The 22,133-nt window shown below is 44.0% G+C and overlaps 1 protein-coding gene across 1 annotated transcript in view; it reads left to right on the top strand.

Annotated features, from left to right (window-relative positions):
* Positions 1 to 22,133, top strand: part of Ryr3 (ryanodine receptor 3) — a 547,606-nt gene that overhangs the window by 413,054 nt on the left and 112,419 nt on the right. The window contains exons 44-52 of the mRNA XM_005381167.2: positions 2,965 to 3,145; positions 4,402 to 4,510; positions 6,371 to 6,491; positions 8,511 to 8,680; positions 10,997 to 11,217; positions 13,624 to 13,714; positions 15,697 to 15,837; positions 16,958 to 17,121; positions 19,278 to 19,356. Of these exons, the coding sequence (XP_005381224.1) occupies positions 2,965 to 3,145; positions 4,402 to 4,510; positions 6,371 to 6,491; positions 8,511 to 8,680; positions 10,997 to 11,217; positions 13,624 to 13,714; positions 15,697 to 15,837; positions 16,958 to 17,121; positions 19,278 to 19,356 (1,277 nt within the window). The remainder of the gene's footprint in view (positions 1 to 2,964; positions 3,146 to 4,401; positions 4,511 to 6,370; positions 6,492 to 8,510; positions 8,681 to 10,996; positions 11,218 to 13,623; positions 13,715 to 15,696; positions 15,838 to 16,957; positions 17,122 to 19,277; positions 19,357 to 22,133) is intronic.

Below are 22,133 nucleotides of genomic sequence, written 5' to 3'. Positions count from 1 at the left end.
TAGCTCATACACATGGCCACCGGGTAACTGAAAGAGTCAGAGTACAGTATTTACATAAGCTTAATGAACAGGGTTGGCTTTTTCCTCCATCTTTGACTGTTAACCTTCAAATGTTAGCTTCATTATTCTTATAATGAAAAATGACAAGTGAGGGGGCAGGTGTAGAAGCTACATGATAAGTATGGAAGGCCAGAAACTTTTGAAAGTAGTGAACTCTGAATTACATCTAGCTGAGAGTATCTGCCTTTAAATGTGTTGATTATCTTTACTGAAGTATCCTTCCTGTGAGTAAACTTACCTGGTAAGTTTAATGAACAACACAACATGGGCATCACCTTTAGCTTCCCACATTATCTAAGCGCTCTTACGGACTGCACCATGTCACTCAACTTTCCTTGGCTTCTGTCCTTCAAAAATATGTTTATTCTTTCCACCATATCACTACTGTGATAATTTTACCCTTTCAACATATTCTGAGAGATCCTCTCATATTGATTCTGATTTAATACAAAATAATTCTTGTTGATACTGTGCATTGGATGACACTTGAAGACAAAATTTTTTCTGAAAATTTCAGACTCTTCTTGAAGGATTGAGCAATAAAACAGTAAATGGACACTGATGAGCTACTATTGTTTTTGAGACAGAATCTCACTGTATACCTCAGGCTGGCCTTGAGCTCACTGTGTAGCCCAGGCTGGCCTCAAACTCACAATGATCCTCCTACCCCATGTCTGAGTGCTAGGACTGATGAGTTATTGAAATTCAGTTTAATAAAAACGTTTCTGGATCAGATTATACAACTCCAAAACATGTAGTGGTGCGTGTCTATGGTCTTGAATTTAAACAGTAGTGCAGAGGTTGGGTAGTAAAAGAGGCTGTCAGCAAGCCACGCTCTAAGACAGGACAACAGCTGTGGTCTGAAGTCAGCTCTTCGGGTCTGCAAGAAACATCAGGTATATTCAAGTATGAGTTTGCATGAAAGATGAGCCCAGGTTAATTTTAAGCATTAAGACAGCAAGCTCAGCCCCTGCATTCAACTGGACACGGTGAAAGTAATCTCATTATATGGATTAGAATAACAGATTCACTCTGAACAGAGAAGAGTCATGACTATCTCAGCAGAACAAATGAGACCCAGTGAGATGAAACATTTGTCTACTCACACAGTGATTTCTGAAAAGCTGGGCAAGAAGCCAGGTTTGGAGGGGGTTCCCATTCTAATCACAACATTATATCATATTTAGAATATCATGAATATTTAGAATATCGTAAATATTCTAATCACAACATTTCTAAATTGATTCTTGAACATTTTTATTAACCAGAACTTAAACATCTAGGATACTTTTTAAAATGCATGTGCAAGTTATTTGATACTCCTCCCTCCAAAAACATGGAGCCTAATAATTCTCCCTCTAAGTGCAAGCTAGACTTAGTGAATCACTTCTGATGGATGGCATGTGCAAGAATAATGATGGATTCCAAGGTTACTGAGGGTATCGGGGTCTCTGCCTCACTCTCTTCTTGAATCCTCACTTTGTGGAAAGCCAGCTGCCATATGGGAGGAAATTCAAGGGGCCGTCAGTCTCATAAGAAACCAACGCCTGCACCCAACCTTCAGCAAGTGGCTGAGGCCTCCTCCTAGCACCCATGAACCTGACGCTGCAGTCCCAGACAAGCCTTCAGCAGACTGCAGCCCTGGCCAACCCTGAGACTGGCCAAAGGGAGATCCCAAGCCAAGACCACCGAGTCTAGTCTCCCAAATTCCTGATCTACAGAAACTGTGAGATAATAAATACTTATTGGTCTAGCCAACTAAGATTTGAGGTATGTTTTTACACAGGTTAAATAATAGAACAGCTTATCAAAATGCAAATTCAGTCCTTCAAGGAATACCTTATTTCTTCAGGCTTCATTTAATATACAATATCAAAATGTCTTCCCTGTGAGTCTTGACTCAGGGATTAAATTCTCGGACACAAATTAGAATTTTACCCAAGACACAAGACATACTTTATGATTATCTGAGCATGCTGTGGAACTGCTTTGGAATATGCGGACTGGATCTGAGAAGCAATAGCTTCCCTAAGTGTTTCACTTCCACTGCTTAACCACAACATCAGGAAATGGGAGCCTTCCTCAGGTGTCTCATTCGTCCTAGGAGGATATAGGATGCAGGTCCCCAAATGCTGTGTTCCCTCAGAACTACTGTAGGAATAACCAAGAGAACTTTACCCATGAGGTTCCTCATCTAGATGAAAGATGTCAGAAATGCTGTGAAGTCCACATGCACAAACCTGGTTGTTGTCAGGCGGTGGAGGTGGACATATGGCACCATGCAACAGGTGTGAAGCAACAGAGCCCTCTCTTGCAGCACACGAGCCACGTGTGTGAGTTGTTTTTCCTAAACTAAATCCTCAATATTCATGTTTAACTGCATTGTCGCACTTTGTCATAAGAAAGTGAATTCAGGGTTGCAGTTTGGGCACTCTGTCTCTAAAAGGTTCACCATCACAGTTCTAGGGTGTTCATTAGAGCCAGTGACAGTAATAGAGTCCCAAGCTAACATGGCACTTCCGAGAAGTAAGCCAAGTATATCAGCCTAATTTATCACCCTATGTCTTTTCAAGGGAGAAGGCAAAATAGTATCTCCTCGTGGCATTAATAAAGATATAAAGTTCCTGCATTCTGTGAGTCACTTGTGTGTGAGTCAGTCTTCCATAGCAGACTCGGTAGTGTATTATTTGCCAAAAGCCTGGGTGGAAGAGTAAAATTCTGTTCTGTAATATTTAACCTTATATTAAACAGATGCTGACTTACTTCACCAGAGCTCACCTTCTTTCGTTGGTATTTCCTCATAACCTTAAGCACAGCTAACTGTTCTCCCCACCCATCAACTGGAGTAACTTTTGGGGTCATCCTTTCTGGTGAGAAGGAAACAATGCTGCTCTCTCCTCTCAGGTGAGAGTGTGGAAGAAAACGCTAGTGTTGTGGTCAAGCTGCTCATCAGACGCCCGGAGTGCTTCGGCCCGGCCCTGCGGGGCGAAGGAGGAAATGGCCTGTTGGCAGCCATGCAAGGGGCCATCAAGATCTCGGAGAACCCAGCGCTGGACCTCCCCTCTCAGGGATATAAGAGAGCAGTGTAAGTGAAAGCACTTGCCTTCTAGGCTGGATGTGCTGGGTGGGTTCCCCTATAGTGTAGGCATGTGGCTGACTAAGGAGATATCAGTAACTTCCCCTAGTAGAAAGAGCATAGATAGTTTTCATGGTTGTTAAGACATTTGAAATCACTTTGTCAAGCACATTGCTGTCTTGACTCTTCAAGTGAGCCAAGTGACAGTGTGTCTACCTTCTTTATTTCCCTACTCCACTCAGCCCAGGTAGCAAGGCACCAGCGCATCAAACCCTCTCGTCCTCCGTGGCAGCTTCCCGTGGCATTGCCACTCCAGGGCCGCTCCTGTAGGAAGCTGTGTGGAGGCTAAAAGACCAGGGCCAATGGTACAGCCCTTGTCATCTCCAGCTTATTCCTGCAGTATATTAATCTGTGGTGTCTCATCCCGTACCTCGCTTTTAAAGCAAGTCATGTCAGGGGCCGGGGATATAGCCCAGCGGGACAAGAGCGTGCCTGGCAAGCACAAGGACCTGAGTTCAATTCCTAGTACTAAAAAGTAAATAAATAAAACAAGTCATATCCTCCACTTCCTCTTCTGAAAGTTCTTGGGAAAGTGTTGGGGTTTGATTCCTTAATAGAGGAAAAAAAGAATTGTGGATTCTGAAAAGTCATGGCTTTGATAATCTGGGTATTTAAAAGTGAAGGGTGTAGTTGGTAGACAATCTGATCGTCTTGTTACCTGAATACCCCCTTATCACACCTTGTGATCAGTTCCCTTTATCCCAGCCTCTAGATTAGGCCCCAGAATCTACAGTGTGTATTACCCAGCACAAGTAGCTTTCCGGGCTACTGGCTGTTTCTCTTCATCAGCTGTTGTAGGTGACCCAGTAGACTGGAAAGAACCCAAAGCATGTGCTGTTCCAACTTCCTAATGCAGCATGAGAAAAAGCTGAAGCCCTCAGTTATTGCCCAGCAGCAGCACAGCCGGGGCACAGGCTTAGCCCGCCCAAGTCAGTGTCCGTTGTGGCTTCCATGTAGATTCTGAGAGGAAATAAAGTAAGAAATGTCAGATTCATGCCTTACATTTCAAGGGTCCTAGGGATGGCCAGACAAATGTTTGGATCCTTTTTGATGAAGAAAACTACCTTACCACCTTCTGAAAGGAGAGGCTCCAAGGGGATGTTTCATGGTGCGGGGCCAGTGTTTCCATCCTGAGCCTCACTTTTGTGATAACATGGCAGCCTGCCAGGTCTCACACCTCTCCTGTGTTGAATATCTCCCTGCAGCACAGAGGATCATGAAGAGGAAGAAGAGATTGTGTATATGGGCAATGCCATTATGTCATTTTATTCAGCTCTTATAGATCTCCTGGGCCGCTGTGCTCCTGAAATGCATGTAAGTGATAGAGTTCCCAGAGGGCATCTGTGGGAAACCTGAGCCCAGAAGTACTGTCAGTGTCTTGAACACAATTTCTTTCTCTGTGCCTGGCGTTGGCTCGCATGCCTGTCTCTGGGTTGCATAACCTCAAAGTGTTTTCCATCTCTAATACCCAGTGGTGCAGCTTTCTAAGAAAGGACTCCTGCTGGGGTCATTAAATGCATGGTTTCTCTGTGGAATTAATTGCCCATATGCTCTACACATTTTGTTTCCATCACTTCCCAAAATTATGTTTTAGGTCCCTCAGTTTAGTCACAATGTGACCAATTTGATTCTCACTCGTGGCCATCATGAGTGACCTCATAGGTTCCAAGAGCATCATGAGGATACTCTAGCGTGGAAAATCCTCTTTGCTTAATGACTGTGGTGCTCAGATCCAAGAAAGCAGCCTCTCGCCGGGGTTCATATCTAATTAGTTTCCTGAGATAGAGTTTTTACAGATGCACAGGAATAATTCTGCACCATGAGATACCTTCTTGGACTTCCAGTTTTGCCTAAAAAGTGCATTCGTTCCCTTTCTTTTTCAGCCCTGCTGAGGGCTTAGAGAGTGGGCCTTGTTTCAAACAAAGCCTCACATTGTAAGTGAGAGAGATAATTGCTCTTCACGTGAAAAGAAAATCTAAATCTTGGAAAAGGAGGCTGCACGGAATTCTTGGGATACTATTTCCTGTGGTAGTAAACCGCGCATCCACCTCGTCCTGGTTTCCCACTCCCGTGCCTCCTAGAAACAACCAGGCAAACAGCAGGGTGAGCTCCTTCTTGGGAGGAGAAATGTCAGGGACCACTATGTGTTCCTACTGTAGCTCTGATCAGCTCTCTGCGCTTCCCAGCTCATTCTCAGAAGGCAGTATGGCATGGCTAACCCACCAGAGCCCACCAGGGAAGGAGTTCCCGCCTGCTTGGCACTCTGTCCCCCACACTTCACACACACACACACACACACACACACACACACACACGCTGGTGCACATTCACACACTCGCACACTTTCACACCTCTCTGTGGCCCTTGCTCTGTCAGTAGTGGGAGAGAAAGGAAGGTGCCATCCACACTGACAGTTTCCCGTATACTCACAGAAAACGGAGGTGCAGTGAGAGTGGGCACACGGGGTTCCCTTTCTCTGGGGCCACCCAGCACCATCGTCCAGGGCATCGCCAGCCCACATGGCGTAGATCCTGTCCTGGATCCCTGGCAGCTCAGTTCCTAGCAGAGGGCCCCCACCTGCACTGCAGAGACCACCTGTGGGGAGATGTGTGCACCAGGTTCCTGCTGCTTGGCACATGAAGGTCTGTACAGACCAGATTACCCACCCCAGGGTGGCTCCGCTGAGAGGCTCAGGTTCCGTCTCACATTCTCTGCACCCCTGCTGTCACCCAGCATTTATCAAACTCTTGTGGAAATGAAAATCCTAAGCTATTTCTACATTTACTAGAACTCTGGAGTCTGGCACTGTGGCTGCATTGTCAACAGTTCTGTCACCACACCCACAAGCACTCCCAGTGGTGCAGTCACAGTGCGAAAGAAAACTACCCGCAGGCAGCCTATCTGCTGCTGAGACTTGCTGCGTTAACTGACGGCCGTTCACCGCACCACAGGAGTCAAACAGCCCCCTTCATCAGTTACCCCCCCAGGAACAGATCTCCTGGGAAATGAAGAGAAAGCGCCCTTCTCTGTGGCCATACATGTCTCTGGTGGCTAGAGGAATATATCTCCTGCCCTTAAAGAGAACCATTTTGCTGCCAGAGGACTGGAGATGGGGTGGAGTGGCGGTGTGGGAGCTTCATCTATGTAATCCCTTTCTCCAACCCTGCATTACAGCTTATCCAGACAGGAAAAGGGGAAGCCATCCGGATCCGGTCCATCTTGCGCTCCCTAGTCCCCACGGAGGACCTGGTTGGGATCATCAGCATCCCCCTGAAACTGCCTTCCCTCAACAAAGGTAGGGAAGCACCTGCAGGCTGAAGCCCTCCCAGAAAGCACCCCTGGGTGCCCACTTGTAGGGTAGGCTGCCCAGGGAAAATGTCGTGCTGTTTTTCCAGTGATGAGTAGCTTTCTCCTGTACGCTCTACTTGCATCTCTCTCATCTGCATCATCCCTTTGCAAGGTGACTAAACCCATATCCAGCAGGGACGAATGGGCTTCTCTGTCTAACCCTGAGAAGCAGGTGGACGGAAGAGAGAAAATGAAATCTCTCATTCTAGTCTTCCTTCTTCTTTGGCCTCCTTGGATCCCGGATGGTGGTGGCAGCCGGGGCAACCGTCAGGTAGGCTGTCTCTGCTACAGTCCAGAACGCCTCACAGCTGAGGTTCATGAGGGGTTTTTTCCCAAATGCTACATGTGACATTTGACATCAGTCATCTTTGCAAAAGTCTCCTGAAAGTATAGCACTGTTTCTCCAAGTTACTCTACCTGCTCTCTGGCCAGGTGGAAGGATTGCAAACATGGCGTGGCTCTGGACCTGTTGCGGTGTTTCCCCAGCTGATGTTCAATGAAATATTTTTGTGCATTTACACATTAATAAGAGGTTTCGGGTCAGATAGTTTGGGAATACACTGCATTTTTATAACCTCATAAAACATAGTAAGATTATAATTTCTTTGAGAAAACTAATGATAACATAAACAGATGTTAAAGCTCAATGTTTTCTGAACATTTAGTGGGTTTTTTTTTTTTAGCACAAAACACTCATTAATATCCCACAAAATGTTCCTTCGTGTTTCAAACACCAGGTTTGAGCAATCTTGTCTGCCTCCACCGTTCAGCTCTAGTGCCCTCTCGTGGTCAGAGAGGGAGATGCCAGCAGCGGCTCCCTTCCCTTGGCCTTGCAATTCGCTGGGTGCCTTATAAGGTCCCTCACCTTTCTAGTACAATATTTACATGTTCTGTGACTGTGCTTGGTCATTTTGGGGCTCTCTTTTCTAAATTTTTGGTGCAAACAAAGCAGGAAGGAGAAGATTTTAAAATTCTTTATCAAAATCCTTTTTTCTCCAATCAAGCTATTTTTATTTTCTTCATGGGATTCCCCACTTCATGCTGGATATGGTAGTGCATGCCTATAATCCCAGCACTCAGGAGACTAAGACAGGAGTATTACCATGAATCCAAGTCCAGTCTGAGCAAAACCCTGTTTTAAAAAACAAAAAAAGTTCACTTTGAACCTGTCTATTAAAATAAGATCAGAAGTTTTGGATGGTCGAATACAGTGAAGGCAAACCTTTCAGAGCTTTCAGTGATACAAACGCCACGATGGCACACATGCCACAGGTTCCCCACCACTGGTCTAACCTAAGTGCCCCCGAAATCAGATCATTGTTTCCAAAGGCTGAAAGAACATTTTTACCTGCTCTTTGTGATGCACTGGTTTCAGAATGCAAGGCATGCTATTCAGTGTAATCTGCCTTCATTAACATTCTATAATTGACTCTCTTATGTCTGCAGTCAACAAAGCAATAAATCAAGCCTGGATTCTTAGCACTTGCCTGCTTCCGTGATGTAAATGCTCTCATCATGGCGGAAGCTGCAGTGTGCTATCACTGAACATGAAGCTGGACTGAGAACGTGTCTAGCACAGCATCACACTGTGCTTCTAACATAGAATTTTTTATTATTTTTTATTCCCTTTAAAATAAAAAAAGACGCAGTTGAGAGGAATAACCTTAAGAATAGAGTAAACGTATTAGGAAGTAAGGACTGATAAGAATTTGTTACTTTCTTAAATGTAATTCCCTGAAATTGTAAATTTAAAATTTTGAACAATGGATATGTTTAATAACTGACTCCAGCATTCCTGAAATTTTAGCAGTCGGCTCTTGAACCCAGAATAAGCTGGCTCCAGCAGAACACTGCTGTTTCCAGAATTTGCGTTGTTTATTAGAACAAACCACAGACAGGCAAGTTCGGTATGCTGCCTCTTGAGACTGGAGGCAGCAAAAAGGAAATGATGTTTTCTGCCTTTCAGATGGGTCAGTCAGCGAGCCCGATATGGCGGCCAACTTCTGCCCTGACCACAAGGCACCCATGGTGCTGTTCTTGGACCGTGTTTATGGCATTAAGGATCAAACTTTTCTGCTCCATCTGCTGGAGGTTGGATTTTTACCTGACTTGAGAGCCTCTGCCTCTTTAGATACAGTAAGTTGCTAAAGTGGGGAAAAACCCACTCTCTACACTGTAGAATTGGTAGATTAGACCTAAAAGCAAATATTTTCTACCTACTCACTGGCTACATTTTAGTAGCCTGCTGCCAACAGTGAGAAAAACAGTGGCACCAAGAAATAGAAGATCTTAGATCACTGTGGCCAGAAATTTCCGTCTAGGTGCAGTAATATGACTTCCAGTGTTCAGTCCAGCTCCTTCAGTTACAGTGTTTCAGCCTGGCCAGTATTTGCAGGGAGAGGGTTCCTCTCCACTCAGAACGTTTCGCAGCGTCCCTGGCCTCTACCCAGTAGAAACCAGTGGCACTCCTGCTCCCCAGCCTGCCAAAACCAACGCAGATATAACCAGAGGGCCTCAGTGAGAACTTGGCTGTGTTGCTTCTGGAAAAGGATGACTGGCAGCATTTCAGGCTAGAAATCCTCTTCCTATTTACAGCCAGCAGAAAGGACAGATCTGAACCCAGGGCCAAAGCTCGGTCCAAACGTACAGTGGAAAATGCACGCTTGGAAATCAAGGGCGAGGGAAAGACAGTAATCTGGCATCAACAGGCACCAAGACAGGAGATTTCAGGAGTTAAAAAAAAAAAAGACATCTGCTGCCACACATCAGAACGAAGCAGGAAAATAGTGTGCCAAGAGTTCCGAGTCTGAAAAGAAAGACAAGCTAGATCAGCTTAGTTCTAAAAAATATCGTTCTAGCTCAGGGCTTTAGTTTAAAAGCTTATTAGAGGTTGCACCTGGTGTGCAGCCTCTGCAGTGTGAGCTCCGTGGGGTTGGTCATCAGCCAATTCCTTAACTGGGATGGATTCCACCGAAAGAGGTAGCCAGAAAGGGAAACCCATCTGACCCCCACCGCTACTGGATTCTCCGTTCAGAAATGGAGGTCTTCCCGTGGCCTAGGGAAGAGAAGCAGTGCGTCCACGAAGGCATGAGGAGCACAAGATCCTTTTGGAGATTTAAAACAATGCATCTACCACTGCTTTTGTTTTGAGCTTTTCTACAAATTTCCTTGATCTAAAAAATAATATTTTTAACTCATGGGACCTCCCCAAGTTTCCTGTTAAGGCATTTAATATTTTATAGATCAAATAAGTGGCAAATGCTGTTTTAGCATCTGGTATTCAGGCACACGCTTGTCCAAGCGCCATCTGTAACAAAAAGGTTTTATATTCAGCTCTTCAGCACACAGACGTTCGTGCATTCTCATTTAAAAACTTTTAAGCCGCTAGAACCAAAGCTCTGCCTTCCTCATTTTAGCAACATTGTCTATGAAAGTGATAAATGTAAAAATGAGCTATTTCCTCCAGCATGATTAACAAAGCATCTAGAAGACAAACTTGATAATTAATAGGAACACCCAGAAATGTGTACAGTTCAAAGAAAATAGCTTTGCAAATCACAAGTTGGAGAAAATGTGTTAACGAATATAATGGCTGCAATAATCACAGGAAATAATGATAATATTTTATCTCTGTGGATCTCAAGGTCTCTTTTGAAGTTCTGCGGTTTTCAAGATGGTAATTAATCATGCTTTGGCTATATTTAGTGTCACTAAATGGTTCTTCCCTTGAATTCAGCCTGTCCATCTAAATAAACAAAGGAGAACATTGCGAGCAAGATTTATGGCATAGTTTTAGAGAAGGCCAGAGATTTCTACTCCTTTTATACTTTTCCCATGTGCAGTTAGGTTTCTTTTAGTGAGAAGTATCTACCCTCAAGACATTCATCAGGTTGTGATCTGCTCAAATATTTATAAATTACCTGATGAGGATCACAGCTTTACTTTCTCTTTGTAAAGCTGTCACCAAACTGGTCAATTTGAGAAGCTACTTAACCTGTAAACACTTACTAATCTTCAGATCACACAAGGGCAATGCGTAAGTCCCTGTAAGTTGAGAAATGGGAGCTAAAGCTGGAATAAGAATGTTGTAGCCCAGCCCCTGGACTTGAAAGCATCCAGGGTGTTAGGTTAAATTGACCGTGACCTGAGCTTAGTAATGGTTTACAATTTACCTTTCAGGGAAGCATGTTTATAGGATCATTTGAGATTCAGCCAGCTCTTGCTCTTTGCTTTTTTATGGGTATTTTTTTTTTACATTTTTAAAATGTTACTTAAAATGCAAAAGAAAAATAGGCCTGCTGATCAAGTGGAAAGCTGTTCACACTGTTGCTCTGAAACACGAGCCAGCCTGAAACATGTGAGCCTCCCCACACTCCCGCTTGGAAGCTCAGTACCAGGGCTGTCATTCCCACTCTCTGAGAGATTAATAAACACTGCGATTCCCTTTCCTAGGTGTCCCTCAGCACCACAGAGGCTGCGCTGGCGCTCAACAGGTATATATGCTCTGCGGTGCTCCCACTCCTTACCAGATGTGCCCCGCTCTTTGCCGGGACAGAGCACTACACCTCTCTGATCGATTCTACGCTGCAGACCATATACAGGCTTTCCAAGGGACGTTCCCTCACCAAGGCACAGAGGGACACCATAGAAGAATGTTTGCTTGCCATTTGCAAGTAAGTACCCCACCTTTGAGTTCTGTGTATGCATCCACACCAAGTACATTTAATCGTCTGATCAAAACACTAGTGATACATCTGAGGAAGCTGCTAGCCTTTCACCATCCAACAGCCCTCTGCAAACACCTCCTCTTAGGAGGTACTTGGTATCTTTTTTGGCTCAAACTCTTCCTTAGGACTGGGGAGGGCAAGTTCAGGCTTTAGCACATAGAGATGACGGACAAGGAGGAGACTGTACTTCAGATGCACTCTCAGATTATGAAATAATTGTTTAGTGCCCAAGATAAAGCCAGAAACACATTTGTTCATTCCCCAAAAGAGAAGACTCTCTATACCTCCCTCTCAATTTCTTTTCTGTGAGTATAAAACTGCCCTAAAAAAAGGTTTTAAAAAAATTATTAAAAAGGGCAATCTCATGCATTTCAAATGTAATAATGGTCCCTACTTTTAAAATGCTTAATAGAGATGCTTTAATAAAGATGCTTTATTAAGCATCTTAAATGAACCTATACCTGCTGTTTTTTGCATCTTCTGAACCACAGAAGCTTCAGCTCTCTCAGGCATGGGCTGCGTCTCCATTCAGTACTATCTGCTCATGTGGGAAGTGCACGATGGGAAGGGGGCTTAGGCCCAAGCCCCTCTGAGATCCCCTTCCAAAGTCAGGTCCTGTACTGTGGCTATTTCACTCATTTCAAGATTACTAGAATAATGATAGAGAATTACGTTAACTAGATAATTTTTGGTCTTGCAACAGAGACAAAATCTGGTAGACACACTGATATACCTCTAGGAATTACAGGGTACTATGTTTTCTCCTTTACCACTTCAAAAGGAAGATAATGACATTACTTATTTACTGTACACGGGCCTTTCCATTTCTTCCTCACTGTGGCAAAGTTTACCCAAAAAGAAACTCTCCCTATCAGCATCACTTCTGTGATCAGCTGGTAACTGCTTCAGGAACAGCTGCAGATCACGATGTTTTACCTTTTGTTAGATACAAACTCAGCATGTCTCTTAGGAGCTACGCCAACCAGGGAGCCCTGCTTCCCTATGTGAACACTTTCCTAGTTCAAAATCATATTGATGGAACAACTGGATCTGACCTGTAAATATTTTCAAAGAAATCAGACTTGGAGGAAATTAGAAGTTTATGTTGAACTTAAAATGTAGCCCCTACTACTATATATTTCTGGCCTGGCACACTTCTTCCCAACTGTACTGTAGAAGCAGCAGGCAAACTGATACTTAACTAGACTTCATGTTGTTTATATTTAAAAGTCAGGAATCCGTAGAGTACACAGATTTTTGCACTCTTTGGTTTTACGGAAGTTAGTCAATCTTAGGTGATATCTGCTAAATATCTGAGCAGTAATGTGAGGCACTGATTGATTTTACATTGTATCATTAGATTCGGGGATCAGGCAACTCAGAATATAGTATGAGGGAGCCCCTCAGCCCAGGGCTTTTTATCCTAAGGCTAACGTTAGCACAAGTTGTGATACGGACAAGCTTTTTTCCTGTCTCCATCGATCTCCATGTTCATTGTTGGACATGTCTCAAAGATTTGCTCCCTGGCATCCTTCCTTAAATTCAGAGTTATTACCTTGACCCATGGTTTCTTAGGCACCTGTGGTGGGACCCCAGGGGTTCAAAAACTAAACTTACATAAAACATTGTGTGAGTGGATGGGTGTGTGCACTTTTCTCTGGAGAGAATCCACAGGTTCCGTGAGGCTTTAAGAAGGTGTGGCCACCGAAAACTGCAAGCTAATCTATGTTACTTCTGTCTCCTTCTTTGTCTCAGAATTTAGTTGCACAAATATGACAGTCATGCACCCTGTAATTTAATCAAGTATTCTTTTATTAATTATTGTGAGACCAAAGCTGCAACCCAAAGAAATAACTCCAAAAGTGAGAATTTCCTAAACCAGGTTGTAACCCGGAGGGCTTTATCGTTCACATCAAACGCCACACCAGTAGGTGGCCTCAGACTCCGCCAATTTGACTGGTCAGCCCCAGCTTCTCTTGTAGAATTCAGGGTTGTTGATCCTTAGAAATGGCTGTACAACTAGCTACACCTTCTTTCTGTAATATCTTTTGCATATTTATAAGTATATTTTAAGTATGCACAGAGTTTAGAACATTTGTCATAAATGTGGATTGGAATTTAACCTTAGGTATCCCAGCTCATGAGCACATGTCTTTCTTTCTGGACTGTAGCTATAGTCAGTGTGTAATGTGTTTTACCATCCACTGTTTACCCAGGACCTTGTATCTAGGGGCTGAGTGTTTTGAGCACTTGTCCCTGAGATAGGTTATTGTTGAAAACCTCTTGCATCATTTTTGCTTCTGTTCTATATTATTTATTTTCTTTTGTTCTTTTTCCTAATCCGTACTGCAGTCACTTGCGGCCTTCCATGTTACAACAGCTCCTACGACGTCTGGTTTTCGATGTACCACAACTGAACGAATACTGCAAAATGCCTCTGAAGGTAAACCTCACTCTTCCCACAGAAATGCAGTCCATGGCACAGGCAGTGTGCTTTGTCTGACATGATTTCTTTCATAATTTGGTGGGCACAATGTGGGTTAAGCGAGTTTTACTCCTTTAAATAACAGCTTGATGCAATCTATAAAATCAAACTGTTCTTCAAGGTTCTGTTTCAAGAGAGACTTGTTACATTCACTCAGTGCTTTAATGTTCTTTTGATTTTCACTGGCTACTAATTTTTTAGTTAAGTTAGTGAGGGGGCTTGGATCTTGCACCATCCTCACTTAGTTAGGTTTTCAAAAGATTTTCAGTACCAGTCTCACGTGGTGGTGTGTACCTGTAATCCCAACACTCAGGAGGCTGAGGCAGGAGGATTGATGTGAGTTCGAGGTCAACCTGCACTACATAGTGAGACCCTGTCTCAAAAAAATTAAAAATGTCAAAAAGCTTTGAAGCCCTGTGATTTATCATTTAAGAGGATAAAATGTCCTGTCTCTATATTGTTTTATGATCTTTTTTGCTTTGTAACAAATCCTTTTTACTCTCTATTTTTTCTCTTTCTTTATTAAACAAAAGAGCACAGAACGCTGTTTTTGTTTATTCATTCCTTTTTTTTTTTTTTTTTTTTTGTCTTTTTTGAGACAGGATCTTGCTATGGAGTTCAGATGGTCCTTGAGCTCACTTTGTAGCCCAGGCTGGTCTTGAACTCACAATGATTCTCCTGCCTCAGCCTCCCAAGTGCTGGGATGACAGGTGTGTGCCACCACATCTGGCTTTATTCATTCTTGATTGTCTCATAATTTATAAATATTTTATCATAACACCAGGAACATCTGTCCCAGTAGTGGCAGAATCAGCTGTCCACCAGGCAGACAGCGATCTTATCTTTCACTCTGAGGCTTAATCATACTTGCGTATCCAAAAGTGTCCTGAAAATCCTGCCTAGTGACCTTAATAGAACGTTTTCTTCTGCTCAGAAATAGTTCAAGCAGGGGCTGGGGATTTAGCTCAGCGGCAAAAAGCGCCTGCCTGGCAAGCGCAAGGTCGTGAGTTCGGTTCCCGGTACCGGAGAAAAACCAAAAGAAATAGTTCAAGCAAAGATTTAAGGAAGCATTTTGTTGGGATAACAAAACTTCCAAGAAGTCTTTCATTCAGGCCCCTGTGTCCAGGTCAGGAAGACAGAAGGTTGTGTGGATTCTGTAGTCCCCAAGGCCTAATTCTTCTCTCTAATCATAACAGGCCCAGTTTTAATCTCAGAAAGTTCATTAGCCGGAAATCATGGTTTGCACAGCTTTGTTTTCTCTAGCGGCCTCTGCTCCCAGCTGGATGCTGGTTCCTAAGAAGGATTATTGATACCACTCACTAGACTTACATTTACATTTCTCGTCAATGGGATTTTTCTTAGAGAATGTGGATCCCACCAGCTGGGAGCAGATCATTACCTGTGTATTTCTGCCCTCTACTGGCCAGATATGAAACTGCTGTAACATCAGAAGGCTGGAGAGAGACCAGGAAACCTTCAGTAGTAATCAATGTAGAGAAAATCTCCAGACCCACGACTTGCTACCGGTCATTCCCTCCCCAAATCAGTATCCCTCAGAACCTTCCAGAATCAACAAAGTCTCCAAAGAAACCCTCACAGCTGACCGGCTAGAGCAGTGCACAATGACTACTTTCAGAGGGTAGCAATTTCTCATTTGCCATAGAAACAACTCTTGTCTGTTTTCTGGTAACTGCTAGAGGCACGAGAGAAGACTCAAGAATTACTCACGGAGTTGCAGCTCAAGCTAGATCTCATTCGACTCAAGAGCAGCCCTCCCAGTGAGACCCACAGGGGCACGTTGCAGACTGCCCAGCTGTTTCCAATGTTGGTTTCATTCTCATGATCTCCAAACACTATTTTATTCTCCCCTGCATGTTTTTGGTGCCTGTGGATTTCCTCTCTCCTACCCCACTGGTGCAATCCTGCTCTGAACCTCCCAGCTTCTGACGAATCACTATGAGCAGTGCTGGAAGTATTACTGTCTGCCTTCAGGATGGGGCAGCTATGGGCTGGCCGTGGAGGAGGAGCTGCACCTCACAGAGAAGCTCTTCTGGGGGATTTTTGACTCCCTCTCCCATAAGGTAATAACAGTGCTTCCTGCACGAAAAGGAAGGACCTCAGTGACCCAGGAACATAAGAATAATGATGATTAGCATCTATTAAGCTTTGCCGTGTGCTGGAAATTATGCTAAATATTTCATATTAATCCTTACCCCAGCTGTCTAAAAAGGAACTGCAGTCAATCCTCATTTTACAGGAGGAGAAAAGTCTTACAGCAGAATAGTTTGCCATGCTCACACAGCTGCTACAAGGGAGAGCAGTCACCAGAATGAATTACAACAATATCTCCTGCTTCCAGTCGTATTGATTTACCTCCCTATCCTTTCCCTCTGGACTTGGCCTGACTCCTGTTAGCCAGTCTTCTCTAAACTCCTGACATCTGCTTGGCTGGTGGGCAAAGGGACATTCAGGAGACTTGAAGCCATTCTGTGGAGTGCCTCCCAGATGCTCATTTAAAGAAGAGGTTGAGGGGGAACTCAGAGCCTCTGACCTCCGAGCCTTGTGGGACAGCCTGCTAGAAGCAGAGCTCTGATTCTCAGACCTTACTCTGTTGTCCAATATATTTAGATTCATAAGGTCACCAGATTTAATGGCAGAAAATGAGTGGATCCGGTTTTCTTAGAGAAGTTTGGAGCACGTATATAGCTAGCTCACCTGCACTTAAATTTTCTGTATTTCTGGGTTCCTTTGGTTTAGCATGAGCAGACCAGAAACTTTCTAAATCCACATTATGTGATAGAAATTCATTCCTGGCCAGGTTCAGGAGAGAATGGATGTGATACTGAGCAGACTGCCTATGACCTCTACCTATGGTTGGGTCAGTTTCTGTAATCATCCATAGTAAACAAGTTTATAGACCTTTGGTCTAATGAGAAGCATATTGACCCTTAATATATTCTTGACACTAACTATTTGGGAAATGTTGATTTAAGCCTAGAGGGCTTCACAGATAGTCATTTCATCCTCCAAGAATACCTCAGTTTCCACCAGAGAGTATTCAAGGGCATACCGCTCCCTCTTTTGGCCAGCCTGGACAAATGTATATGTTATGTTTTCATTTCCAGCCAATCAGTGAATGGATCTGCCTGACAGCCACAGCTCTGGTATCTCTCCTGAGGTAGTCTCTGTTTTCCCTTGCAGAAATATGACCCCGATCTCTTCCGAATGGCCTTGCCTTGTCTCAGTGCTATTGCGGGGGCCTTGCCACCGGATTATTTAGACACCAGAATCACGGCCACATTGGAGAAACAGGTCTCTGTGGATGCAGAAGGCAACTTTGACCCCAAACCCATCAACACAATGAAGTGAGTCCAGATAATCTCTAAGCTGGTCCTACATGTTCCAGTACCCAATATTCTCTATTTCAGAATACAGCAAGAGAAATTTAAGCTTCCCCTTTTTTTCCTGCTAACACTGTTCATCATTTCCCTTGACACTGCAAGGCACATCAGGCACAAGAAGTAATCCATCCAGATCTGATTTTATACCACATTATTTATATGCTGGGCATTTTTATTTTTGGAGGGTGCTGTTGGTTTCGTATAAGAGATAGATATACCATTAAATACAAGTCGCCTGAGGCATTGAAAGAACCACTCTGACAGACGATGCAATTAATTTATTAATGAGGTTTTCTTGACAGAATCTTTGCTCTTTGTGAATTAGGCCTGTACAGTTCTAAGAGCTTTGCTCATCGAAATCAGTTCCATAACTAACACTCAGCTGAGCTCTGGCAAGGCCTCAAGTGTGATGGCAGAATAGTTGAGGTCCTTATTTGATAGGTTGGACCTGCTCTTTGCCATGCTGAGGAACACCAGAACTCTGGGGTAATCCTACAGTAGCACCTTTTAGTTTCTCCCTGTGGTGATCCAGAATGTCCCACTGATGTTCATTAGACTCTGGAGGTGTATTTACTTTGGGAAAAATGTTGCTCAGTTTTGATTTGTGGCATTCCTCCTGAGTTATGAATGTGTGTCCTGGGGGAGGGGTAGTGTCTTCATCTATAGGTGCATTTTAAATAAAGAACTCCACACTGCTGCAGGAGCAGGAAAATTAAGACTGGCCCTCTCAGGCCAGATCTCAGATGAGTCTGACCCCTCCCTGGGAGGGTCAGCTTTGATAATGTGTAAAATTCATCCTTGAGTTAGTTAAATACATATTCCTTTGGACAGAGCTTTGTGGAGGGAGTGATGGGAAATAGAATTGAATCTGCTATAAGGAAGCAGTAAAAGGTGTGGTCAAATTTCAAGCTTAGTGAAAAAAAGACAGATGTTGGCTTTAGAGAACTTTGCCCTCTAAAAATGTAAGCACTAGGCTAGGTGTGGTGGCATAGGCCTGGAATCCCAGGACTCAGGAGGCCGAGGCAGGAAAATTGCTGTGAGTTTGAGGCCAGCCTGAGCTGTATAATGAAACCCGCTCTCAAGAAGACCAAAAAAAAAAAAGTTCTGCAAAGGATGATAAAGTAAATGGCATAACAATTTGCGTGTTTATATAAACATTACAAGACAACACACATCATATTTTAGCAGCTCTGTGCTTATTTTGAGAGTTCTGATTCCTTGACGTATACCTCTGACATAGTATAATTCTTTGAGGAACGTGAGGAATAGGGGCTGAGTCTGGCTGACCTAGAAGAAAAGGACCTTATTGCCAGGACACAAAGTCTTTCTCAAAACCTGGTGAAAGGCTCACCAGAACGCTCTCAGCAAGGCACAGTGAGAAAATGGGTGATCCTCGTGCATCCCTGTTAGATGACTCATCGCCTTAAGCACTTTAGGTCCTTGTCTCTCAGCCAATTTAAGGTTCGGATTCCAAGGAGGGTGAGTCTGATTTGCCTAGTCACATGCCTGTCCTTGAGGACCCTTCATATAACACTGCACAGGATACCTGGAGACCGTGTACTGCGGAAAGAAATGGAAGCTCTGTCACCCTCAGAAAGCATGAGCGTGGCTGGACAGACAGGAGTGATGGATGCCTGCAGTACTTCCAAAGCTCTAGTCATAATGAATTGCTGAATCCTGAATGGTAGACAACCACAGTTTTCTGCCCTAGGGCTAGCTATTTTGGCCATTCCCAGATTAGAGTCCTAGGATGACAGTCCAGCTTCTTTGGATGAAGGAAGTCTCACTTTCTAATCTGCACTGATCTGGGCATGGAACCAGTATGATTCTTTCGGATCCAGGAGAGGCCCAAGCAGCTGGAGGAAGCCATCGGTGCAGTGTAGGCTTCTGTAAAAACAGCCTGCGGTTAGAAACAGGTGTGTGTCTGTGACATAATCCTGGCAGTGCCACTCCTCCTGCTCAGCAGTATTGCCACATCTGGAGTGGCTTCAGCTTAAGGTTAGCTGGTGGGTTGAGTCCAACCTCTGACAGCCGATGCTGGTTCTATCGATCTTTTACTACATCTGACCGAAATCTGGCCATGCTTGGAGAAGTTGTAATTTTTTCCCCTTGTTTTACAGTTTTTCCTTGCCTGAAAAATTGGAATACATCGTCACCAAGTATGCTGAGCATTCACATGATAAATGGGCCTGTGACAAGGTAGGGATTATCATCCAACTGACTATTGTCAGGAGGGAAAAAAAACAGCACAAGAATATTAAGGGGTCCAGTTCTGGAAATCTGCCTGATTTGTCTAAGTGACAGATTCGCCGTGCCAAGAGCATTCATTATTTCTGAGCAGAAACTTCCCCAGGGTTGCTGTAAGTTGGAGAAATAGGGGGCTGAAGTGGCTGGTACTGCTTCTGTGTTTCTCAAGAAAACCATCAGTTCTGAAAGTGATAATTTCTTTTTTAACATGGTTTTTCTTTGATTTTAGGCTCAAGTTTGTGCTTGTGTGTGTTTAACATAAATGCTTAATGAGGGTGTCAAGGCTTTAATTTATTTTCCCTTGAATACAGCATTGCTAAGAAGCTAAGTTTTTTAACAGGAAGGACTCACAAAGCATCTTCCTATGGTAGGCACCGCTAAAACTTCCAGACACTCCCTTTTTAATAAGCCTGTCCATCTGGTGTTTAAAATTCCTCACCACATAAGGTCAGGCTGCTTAATAAGTTTAACTGCTTTGTCAGCTCTTCAATGCTGGCAGGCAAAGTGGGAAGACTGCCAGAGACACCCAGGATTTCCATGGGCAGCCAGTGAAAGACTGGGGTCCTTGTTTAGCTGCAGCTCACAGCTTGTAAGAGTGGGCCTATCTCCCCAGCAAGGCCGCAGAAAACCATCTTCCCACAGGATGCCCGTAGACAGGGTCACCTTGAGCCACCAGCTCAGTCTGTGTGTGGATTTGGGCTTAACTCTGTCCTCTCATGGGTTGCTTGATGGTAACAACAATCACTGAACTGTAGAATAGCCTAATTCCTTGTGATTCTAAAGCAGAGACTGGCAAAGCTTTGGGCCAGGTAATAAACTCTGCCAGACAGTCTCTGTGACCATTATTCATTTCCATTCTTATAATGCAAAAGTAGCCATAGACAAAACACAGAAAAGGGGTCTGTGTTCCCATAAAACTTTAGTAATGAGAAAAGTTTTGCTCAAGGGCCAAAGACCCTCACTCTAGCATCTGGATTTTCTAAGACTCTTTTACATATGGCCCCTGGCTAGCCCAGGAATTAAGAAGACAGCCATCTCTGGGTGTCCGCAACAGTAGCTAACCCATCGCTGAACTGTGTAGTTTCCCTCCTGCATCTCTCCGGGGTTTGTGTGGTTTCCTCCATCACCGTACCATGACTTTGGTCAGGCTGCCATCATCTTTTGTGCTGACCTTCATGATGACCTCTTGACTGGCTCCTCACATGCACTTTCTCCAGTCTGCCCCTCAGATCACTGCAAAGAGCCTAGCTTCAGTATGCAAATTTGGCCACATTTCTACTGCTCCTCTTGCCCAGCCCATTCTCCTTATAAAATCCCTCAACAGCTTCTAACCTTTCTTAATGTAAAAGTTAAATTCCCTCACATGGCCTTGTAGGCACTGCTGCATCTGACCTCTGATAGCATCTCTCTGTTCACCGTCTGTGCTCCGGCCACATCCCCTCCTCCTCCCTGTGCCCACCCCCACGTGTGCCTGAAACCCCGCACTGTCTGAGCCAGGTGCTTACACCATTCACTAGCTCATCCCATCCTGCAAATGTCAACCCAAGCCTTAATTCTGAAGATGGTACTCTCCCAGATATCTCAAATGTAAACCCTTCTTAATGCCTTATCTCCTTCATAGTATTTTATAGCAGATGGTTAGGCATTCATCCCAGTTGTCATCTTTTTGACATTAAACTTTAAGCTTCACAAGAACAAGGATATATGTTTGCTCACCACTGCCAGCAGGCACCTGTTACCTAGTAAACGAAAGACTATTTCCCTTGCCTTTGAAAACCTCATCATCTTATGCAAGAAACAAAATAAACCAGCTACAGAAGGATGGGTGTTCAGTGATGCGGCAGGCATGAGCAGAGGGCTAGAACACAGGATTAGGATCCCTAATCCAACCCAGGGTGGCAGGGCACTTCCTGGAGCTGGTGAGAGCTACAGGGTGTGCCAAAGAATGCGCAAAAGTTGCTGCTGGAAAGCAAGTCCGCCAGAGGCTCGGGGGTCAGCAGCAGCAGACCTAGAAGGGCAAGAGAGAGTTTGGTGCCTTTAGGGAACCATAGTTCATGGAAGTGGAACATGAAATAGGGCTGGGGAACAAGAGTGAGGAGAGAAAAGGTCACCCTTTCTTTAGTGAGGAAAAAAAAAAGCTTTCTTTTTCTTGGAGAATCAACCCCAAAAAATCCATAAGTCTAGATTAGGACAGCTGGACAGCTGTGTGGGTCACAGCAATCTGGTCATCTTCATACACAGCCACATGTACTTTGAAAAGACCACACTGTGGTAGTCACGAAATGGCTGGCAGTGATTCCGTGGACACACTTACTGTCCTGTGTTTAAGAGCTTTCCCTCCCATTTTCTCATTGAGTTCAACCTACTTTTCCTCTGTGGCAGCTTAAAATCATCTGTCAGAGTCTTTTCTTTTATGTAAAAAAAAGTCAAGAAAGTTAGCAAAGAAAGAAAACCAAGACAGTTTACCATCTACTGTCCTAGAAATGAGATTCACAATGATGTCAGGACCAATGAACCTAACATAGGCAAGCCCCCTAGTGAAATAGCTTTCTTCAGGAAAAACACTGTTGGGTGTGTAGTTGAAGTCATCTGTTTAAAAGTAATCTTCTCAATCAAAATATGTCAATTCCTAGGAGGCAGAAGTGAGAGGGGATTAAGATGGTCAAGAACTTCATGAATTAGGCAGAAATTGAGCTGGGATTCATGGAAGAAGTGAGATAAATAGTGTC

The sequence above is a fragment of the Chinchilla lanigera genome, unplaced genomic scaffold (genome assembly GCF_000276665.1).
Source record: "Chinchilla lanigera isolate Chin_1 unplaced genomic scaffold, ChiLan1.0 scaffold00015, whole genome shotgun sequence".
In the NCBI taxonomy this organism is placed as follows: domain Eukaryota; kingdom Metazoa; phylum Chordata; class Mammalia; order Rodentia; family Chinchillidae; genus Chinchilla; species Chinchilla lanigera.
Note: the sequence above shows the minus strand (reverse complement) of the source record. Positions and strands in the feature narration are given on the sequence as shown.